The sequence below is a fragment of the Nanorana parkeri genome, unplaced genomic scaffold (assembly GCF_000935625.1).
Source record: "Nanorana parkeri isolate BGI_ZX_2015 unplaced genomic scaffold, ASM93562v1 scaffold516, whole genome shotgun sequence".
NCBI lineage: Eukaryota > Metazoa > Chordata > Amphibia > Anura > Dicroglossidae > Nanorana > Nanorana parkeri.
In genome coordinates, this window is record NW_017306784.1 from 711,661 (window position 1) to 721,204 (window position 9,544).

Sequence of the window (9,544 nt, forward strand, 5' to 3'; positions counted from 1 at the left end):
TGGACCAACACCAGCAGATGCCATGGCTTCCCAAATCAACAAAGACTGTGGAAACTTCACACTGGACTTCAAGCATCTTGCAGTGTGTGCCTCTCCATTCTTCCTCCATACTCTGGGTCCTTGGTTTCCAAATGAGATGCAAAATTTGCTCTCATCAGAAAAGAGGACTTTGGACCACTGAGCAACAGACCAGGTCTGTTTTTCTTTAGCCCAGGTAAGACGCTTCTGACGTTGTTTGTTGTTCAGGAGTGGCTTGACAAGAGGAATACGACATTTGAAGCCCATGTCCAGGATCCGTCTGTGTGTGGTGGCTCTTGATGCACTGACTCCAGCCTCAGTCCACTCCTTGTGAAAGTCCCCAACACTTTTGAATGGCCTTTTCCTGACAATCCTCTCCAGGCTGCGGTCATCCCTGCTGCTTGTGCACCTTTTTCTTCCACACTTTTCCCTTCCACATAACTTTCTATTAATGTGCTTTGATACAGCACTTTGGGAACATCCAACTTCTTTTGCAATTACCTTTTGAGGCTTTCCCTCCTTATGGAGGGTGTCAATGATGGTTTTCTGCACAACTGTCAGGTCAGCAGTCTTTCCCATGATTGTGATTCCTACTGAACCAGACCATTTAAAGGCTCAGGAACCCTTTCCAGGTCTTATGGCTTAATTAGCTGATTAGAGTGGGACAATTTGAGCCTAGAATATTGCACCTTTTCACAATATTCTTATTTTCTGAGATTGTGGGTTTGGGGTTTTCATGAGCTGTAAGCCATAATCATCACAATGATGACAAATCACGGCTTGAATTATCTTGCTTGGCATGTAATGAGTCTATCTCATATATTAGTTTCACCTTTTAAGTTGCATTAGTGAAATAAATTAACTTTTGCACGATATTCTAATCGAGTTTCACCTGTACTTATTCCAGGTTTCTGCCTCAAGTATTAAAGCAAAGGGCTCAGCATGAAAGCAAGGTAACTCAAACTTTCAGAAGTCAACAATAGTATATCCATGCTGGTGAGGATTTTAGTCAATTTTATTAAAAACTTGCTGCTGCTGCTTCCTTTGAGGCTGACATGTGGATTCATCTCATGTCTTCTTGAGTGCTGAGTCGGATGGTCTGTATACTATAGTCACATGATGAGCTAATCTACAAAGCTTGAATTTAATACAAAACAAAATGTTTTACTTTTAAATATTCCGATGTAAATGGATAATTTTCCAATATTTTGCTCCAGTGTTGGTCTGCAGATTAAAAGTGCTAATGCATCTTGTTTCTGGGGCAGTGTGCTCAGGAGTTACAAAATTATTTTGCTACCTATTCTTCAGTGATATTTATATCCAACCCATCTTATAAAATGTAGTTTAAAGTGTAGTTTAGATACAGGTGAAACTGGAATAATTAGAATCTCATGCAAAAGTAATTGCAGTAAGTGCTGCAAAAGGGGCCCAAACCAAGTACTGAGTACATATGCATGCTTGTACTTTTCAGAGGTCCGATATTGTTCTATGTACAATCCTTGTTTTATTGATTGCATGTAATAATCTACTTTTTTGAGGTTGTGGATTTGGGGTTCTTGGGGTTTTCATGAGCTGTAAGCCATAATCATCACAATTATGACAAATCACGGCTTGAATTGTCTTGCTTTGCATGTAATGAGTCTATCTCATATATTAGTTTCACCTTTTAAGTTGCATTAGTGAAATAAATGAACTTTGCACGATATTCGAATTATTCGAGTTTCACCTGTATATAGGTTTTAAGTGATCTGTTTTTTTGTGTTAAAAATAATACAATAAATGTGAACATTCAGTGAATTATACAGCTGTAAAATATGCAACCACATATATAACCTAGTGGTCTGTCACAATGTCCCCCTTACAAGCCATCAGCCCATTGGCTTTTGCCATTGATGGTCTGCAGTCACCATAGCAGATGGCTGGGATTTCTGGCTAGTTCATTGTTAAAGGTGCAGTGAAATAAAGCTCCTTTCTGTTATATTCCCTCCCCCATCTCTTTTTTCGCTTGGGGTTAATGTATGGGGTGAATGGAGGCTCTAGGTCCCCCTTAGTGGGCCTACTGCTGGGGTTAAGACTAACTGTACTTTTGGGGCATCTGCCCATTTAAGTGATGGCAGTATGACAGCAAAAGGGATTCTGGTGTTGACATATAGTGTTCTTTGAGACCTCTGCCCGTTTAAGCCAGAAGGCAGTGAGATGGCGGAGTGTCATCTCACTGCCTTCTGGCTTTTAAGGATACACTTAAAATTGTGGATTCCCTCCTGTGGTGTCCAACACACCAGTATCTTTTTAACACACAAGCCAAAGCACTCCACAACAATTGTCCCTTAACTCTCCTATTTTGATGATTTTGTCTGTAAACAGAGGAGGCCTCCGCCTCAGCTATTAGTTTTCAACAACACTTTTTGCTGAGATATCCTATTATATTGCGCACATATTCAGTACAATGGGATATTGTGCCAAAAAGTGTTGATGAAAACTAATGGCTTAGGCGGATGCTTACTCTCTTTATAGACAAAATATATTTACTCCAATAAGTCATAACATTATAACCACCGGCCCAAAATTGAATAGGTCCCCCTTTTGCCTCTAAAACAGCCTGACCCGTCCAGGCATGGACTCCATTAGACCTCTGAAGGTATGCTGTAGTATCTGGCACCAAGCCATCAGTAGCAGATCCTTTAAGTCCTATAAGTTGTGAGATGGGGCCCCCATGAGTCAGACTTGTTTTTCCAGCACATCCCACAGATGCTCGATTGGATTGAGATTTGAACGAATTTGGAGGCCAAGTCAGCACCTCATGCTCATTGTTGTGTTCATCAAACCATTCTTGAACCATTTTCGCCGTGTGGCAGGGTGCATTATCCTGCTGAAAGAGGCCACTGCCATCAGGGAATACAGTTTCCATGAAGGGATGTACTTGGTCAGCAACAATGTTTAGGTAGGTGTTGCGTGTCAGAGTAACATCCACATGAATAGCAGGACCAAAGGATTTCCAGCAGAACATTGCCCAAAGCATCACACTGCCGGTTTGCCTTCTTTCCATAGTGCATCATGGTGCCATCTCTTCCTCAAGTAAGCAACACACACGCACCCGGCCATCCACATGATGTAAAAGTGACGATGGTCATGTACCCATTTGTAAGTGCTTTTGGCGATAGACAGGGGTCAGCATGGGCAACCTGACCAGTCTGTGGCCACACAGCCCTATACGCAACAATCTGTGAACAACCTGATTGGATGCAGGCATTGTTTAGGTATTTTGAGAGCCAGCAGGGCCAACTAGCAAGATACTGAAGCTTGGCCCAGTCAGAGAGTGCTCCATCCACACAGTTTAGCGTATATGGAGGAAATCTGTTGCACGTTTTCCATCTGACCATAGAAAATCTGACCATACCCGATTCTGGATCAGAATCTATAGACTACTCACCGCCTTGTTCCACAAGCATATACCTAGAAATCTTCAACACGCGCTTTTCCACTTGCCCATCCCAGAATTGCATAACTCGCAACGGGCGCTATCGCATTTTATTTTTCTTGCAGCCAAACTTACCCTGGCGGGCAACTGGAAAAAGCAACAGATCACATATATGGAATTCACCCGTAGGTTAGATAACATAATGCTGAATGAAAGGCTGACCAGCATCCTGGAGGATTCACAAACCAAGTTCTTACTCATCTGGGAACCTTGGATCCTCCACCAACACCCCAATATGGATCCGACTAGCTTCCGAGGTATATAACCACGCACAAGGATGTGGGACCGGGAGGGATAATGGGAATAGGGAGAAATGGTCCAGTGGGATGAGAACTGTTCGGGGGTCCAGCGGGGAGTCACCCGTTGGATCAAAAATGAACACTGATGCTGATGTTGATACTTCCCCTCCCCCAACCCCCCCTGATCTACCCCACCCTGTCTTCCCCTTTCCCGTCTTCGTTGATTGCCTTATCCTGACTCTCCATAACACCTCTGGCTACGTCATCCCTTAATGACCATAGAAAATATGTCACTAATACGCTTCTTAAAGTGTAAGTGAGAAAAAAAAAAGTTCTAATTGAATTCGATTTACTGTATTTTACTTTTTATTATGGTTAATGCCCCTTTTACATAGCACAGAGCGGGGAACATCAACTCTACTACTTCCTTGTTCAACTTTATTGCTTCTGGTTTGCTAATTGGACAGTGCTAATAATGCTGATTCATTGCCTGATAAGCAGGTTAGAAGCCAGTAAGGGACATAGGATGCTGTACTACTGAAACGGGCCGGATTTTCCACAAAGCCTCGGGGCAGCAGGGATGTGGAATTCCTATCTCCTGACGCCCAGGACATGCAGTTCTGGACACCGGGCAGGTGGTAGTTTTCTACATTAAGCCCCGCCTCGGGCAAGCAGGGCTAAATGTACAGTGGGGAAGCCACCGCTTGTTTTGTACAAGTGATCTCTGCGATGTTGCCGAGATCACTTGTATGCAGCCTGCATACAGGGGGGCGCATTGAGGAACCTGGCATTGAGAGAGTAAATCCGACCCTGACTACTGTAGCAATAACTTAACGTGTCACCTTCCAGACTATGTGGCAGATGAGTGATAAGGAAACCTGGCAGTTAAAGCAGTAAATATACACTTGTTGGTTTGGAACTCTGCTTTAACTTGCAGAGATAATGATTAAAAGTAGGGAATGAAAGCCAGCGTTTTAATAGATCTTAATTTTCATTAATCATCCTGAAAAAACATACAATTTAATAGCAAAGTAGATATAACTTTAATTCTAACGCTGGATGTATAGTATCTTTTCACGTTTGTAAAAGCAAATGCAAACTGAAATTATTACACAGGAGAAATATTTTGAGTTCAGTGTAATCTTTAAAGAATTCCAGGATTTTTCAAATTAATTCTTGCAGTGAGGCTACCCCCTCACTGCAAGAGTTAACTGCTCCTTTTGGTCTAGGGACAAAAATAAAGAATATATACTTACCCGATTCTTGGTCCTGCCTGGCTGTTAGACCAATCCCTACACCCTCTTCTGCCCTGGGCTTGGGTGGTCTAAGAACCCGTGACATCGTCACATCTAATGCAGGTCCATTGCATTAGCAGAGGAGGAGAGAGGTCATTGGTCACTGCTAAGAACCAAATATCAGGTAAGGTATATATTTATTTTCTATGTAAGCATGTTAAAGTGCTGCTAGGTGTAGTTTTATTTCTTTCTTTGCACCGAAATACCTTGTGATCCTGCCTGCTTTGCTTTTGGAATCTTACCACGCCAAGCAAGGAAGCTTGGCGTGGACACATTGTGGGGAAAGTACTTCCCCACTGTGTGTGAGGTCACAAACAGCAAGTCCACTTACTAAAATTACCAGCCCACCCACAATATGCATAATAAGGACCTTATGGAAGGCTGTGCCGTCGTGACTGCCAAATAAAACCACAAAAAAAGGTAATAAATGTTTATTTTGTACATAAATAAATGCAATAATTCCTTTATTACAATGTCCTTTAATTGCAGTGCATTCATATATAATTTAAGGCTGTTATGATAACACTGCATGTAAGCTCCCTTTAGTCCAGTGTCCACAATTTACCAAGCACTTCTACCTTTAGTTCTCTTTCTGCAGTTGAGTTAAGAGACAATGCTTAACGCAATTGGAGGGAGTCAGAGGAGGACAGCAGATGGGAGTGTTAAGAATTTAAATGTATTGCAGCTGATGAGATACTCAGAAATAATACTAAGTATGATTCAGTGGGAAGCCCCATTCACAAAAGTCATGCGAGACAGGTCCTCACTGAAACATACTTCATACAGATGTAACCTCTTTTAGATGTACACTATTTTGCCAAAAGTATTGGGGCACCCCTCCAAATCATTGGATTCGGGTGTTCCGTAAAATTTCCTTGCTACTAAATATTCCACGGTCAACTGTTAGTGGTATTATAACAAAGTGGAAGCAACTAGGAACAACAGCAACTCAGCCACCAAGTGGTAGGCCACGTAAAATGACAGAGCGGGGTCAGCACATGCTGAAGCACACAAGACTGGGATGCCATTAAAGTTCATGTGTGTGTAAAGGCAGGCGTCCCAATACATTTGGCAATATAGTGTATGTGCTGTCATGACTGAAATCTTGTTTTGATATACTGTAATTCTCAAATAAAAAAATAAAAATAACACATCCTGGGTGTTTTGAGCATAAACTCCACTCTTTTGTGGGATATTGTGATTTAGCATACTACCTAGTTGATTATGATTATTTTATAAAACTTCTGCTTTAGCTCAGTGACACCTGAACGGTATAGCTGAATGGTATACTGCATACTAATCTCTTATAAGACCTGGACATTTTAATCAATGACTCAGTTCAAATCTATGCAGTTGTATGTGGTGTATTACCAAACTCCTTCATGCAGCAGATGCCAAGGAGCCTTTATGTACTTTAAGATATTATTTCCCATTTTCCACCTCAACATTTTACTTTTTACAATAAATAAATAGTTTTATATTATGGAAGGATGGAAGGCTGCATGCAGCATAGGGTTTATTCTAGGCTGTGATAATTGCATTGACTTTAAGGATACCCAACACTATAGAAAGCTTTGTTACGTTGAGGATACCAGGGTTATCCCAACAGTTTCTGCATTTAAATCAAACCGAGGCAACAAACTTCTTTTTTTGTGGGGCGGGGGGTTCCTACTGGCCACTGAAGATACCCCTTGAAAATTTCACACAGAGGTCATTTTGAGATTGTAAGATATTCCTTGGAGGTAAGAGTGTACTGAATTTCCTAGAATGATCCCAGAATGTTTTCATGATACACATATTTAGTTCTTTTTGGTATCATTAAGAGCTCCTTGCAGATGTTGGCGAATTGTAACATATTTCTTTTGGACTTGTTGTACTTTCTCCCGTTCCTCTTTCTCCAAAATGAGCACAAAATTTTGCAATTCTGGCACCGAGAAGGCATCCCACTGTCAAAGGAGAAAACGGCACAAGTGAGGGTCTTGTTCTTGCCACTAAAGACTTATTTAATAACCCTTATTTATAGACATTACATATGTATATTAACATAAGATGCACCATTTTTGAATCCCCACATTGGACACCACACCCCTAAAATTGAATATATAGCCAACTAAGAAAAGGATGGGGCTTTTAAGGTGTCATGAAATGTCGAGATGTACAGATGCATAATATGCTAAGTACTTATTTAATATCATTTTCCTTAAAATATATGTATAAATTTCATCATTTTTTCAGAATGATCAAAACTTGATCTGTGATTCTGTACTGTGTCCAACCTTCTACGCGTTTCACCGAAACTTCATCAGGAAGTGTGGAGGTAGCCTATAGTATTCATATGGATAAGTAATCAATACATCAATATTTAACAATGTAATTTGCTAACCACTTACAAAACAAACAAATGAATACTCAAGAGGCTGGACACGGTACAGAATCGCGGATCAAGTTTTGATCATTCTGATAAATGATGAAATTGCTACATATATTTTAAGGAAAATTATATTAACCCCTTCGTGACTGACGACGTACAGTGTATGTCGCCAACATCGCGGCTGTTTAAACAGACTCCCGGCGACTTTTGCCGCCGGGACTCTGTTTAAACTTGTAGAGCCGACTGTCGGCTTTACAACAGAAGCGATCCTGGCGACTTACATTACTCCCCTTTCCCGCTCTCTGACCACAACCGTGTCAAATTTCACACTCACCCTGTCCCCATCCCTGAATCCACCTACACGGCACACTGTCACCCGGAGAAACCTTCGCCACCTCAACCCTTCTCTACTCTGCTACTGAATTACCTCGATGGCAAAATCTTACCCCTGCCCTGGCTACTTCTGTCTACAACAGCTCGCTCTCATCCTCCCTAGACACCTTGGCTCCCCTCACTACACGCAGACTTCGACCATGTCAATTACAACCGTGGCAAACAGAAGAAACCAGACATCTAAAAAAAAATAGCCGTGCTCTTGAATGACTAGGCTTCTGCTAAAATATAATATGCTTTCTCCTAAAATATAATTCCTTCCTCCGTGCTGCCAAACAGACTTCTTTTATCACTCTCATTAACACACTCTCATCCAAACCTCGTCAACTCTTTTTTACTTTTAACTCTCTACTATGTCATCCAGCTTTTCTCTGGCACCCACCTCACCACTTGCCCCCTGGACCCTGTTCCCTCACCACTACTTCGGTAACCCTCTTGCTCTATCCTACACTCTCTTACTCACATTTTTAATCTTTCGATCTCTACTGGCATCTTTCCCTCCCTTCTAAAACATGCGCTAGTCACCCCAATACCCAAAAAACCCACAATGGACCCTACCAACCTCAACAATCTCAGACCAATCTCCTTACTCCCATACATTTCCAAACTCCTAGAACGCCTTATCTACAGCCGCCTGACTTACAAAGCTATCCACAACTCTGCCCCCGGCTATATCTCAAACCTTGTCTCAAAGTATCATCCTAACCATCCCCTACGCTCTTCCAAAGACCTGCTTTCCAGCTCACTCATCAACTCCTCCCATGCTTGCCTCCAGGACTTTACTAGAGTCTCTCCCATCTTGCAAATATTTATCAAACAAGTATTTCTAGGATAGCATACACTAAAATTAAATTTAGTGCACAGAAACAGTATATAATACCCAATTGTTTAGTAAAATATAAACGACTGGGTCACGCCGGGTAAATAGATACCAAACATGTCAAGCCATCCCCCTCTCTCTCCCCCCTGTCCGTCTCTCTCCCACTCTGACTGCCTTTAGGCGATCCCTTGAGACTCATCTCTTCAGGGAAGCCCATCCAGCCTCAACCTAACTGTTCAACCATCACATTCTCAGACAATTCATCCCCACACAGCTACCTCCTCATGTATCACTTCCCCCTCCCTTTTAGATTGTAAGCCCTTAGGGGCAGGGCCCTACTTACCATCTTGTCTTGAATTGTATTGTGATTGTAGTGTCTTCCTTATATTGTGAAGTGCTGTATAAATTGTTGGTGCTATATAAATCCTGTATAATAATAATAATTATAATAATTACTCACCTGTACCTCTCCTGTTTCATTCTCCTTTAATACAAAACTCAGTACATTAGAGTCAGGACCAGCTAAAAGGCGCATATAAAGTGGATGTTCCATCACTGCTAGTTTCTGAAAAAGAACTAGTAAAACTATTAGTGTTAATACATGTGAATTGCTACAAAAACTGCATGTATATAGATGAGCACAAAACTTAATGTTTCTTTAATAAAGGAAAATTAATTAAAGTTTACCGTATGGCTGCGTAAGGAGCCCTTATTGAATCGCACGTTTCTGCCAACTTTTATATTTACTAGGGTCTCCCAACAGGCCTCTCCATCTCCATTATGGTTGCCGGGTATCAAAACCGTATTCAGCAGGACAGGAAGTGAGAGTAAATCTTTATAACAATGCCCTGGGTCGCAGTAAAAACTTACGTTCCAATTCTTCCCCACTGTCTAAAACTTTGGCTTCACATGCACTTTAAAGTGACAGCA

General features: G+C 41.5%; 1 protein-coding gene across 1 annotated transcript in view; it reads right to left on the bottom strand.

The window, feature by feature from the left end:
• Window positions 1–6,732: 6,732 nt before the first annotated feature.
• Window positions 6,733–9,544, bottom strand: part of RASSF5 (Ras association domain family member 5) — a 29,188-nt gene continuing 26,376 nt past the window's right edge. The window contains exons 4-5 of the mRNA XM_018561321.1: window positions 9,075–9,190; window positions 6,733–6,976 (exon numbers count right to left, since the gene is read on the bottom strand). Coding sequence (XP_018416823.1) covers window positions 6,830–6,976; window positions 9,075–9,190 — 263 coding nt within the window. The 3' untranslated portion in view covers window positions 6,733–6,829. The remainder of the gene's footprint in view (window positions 6,977–9,074; window positions 9,191–9,544) is intronic.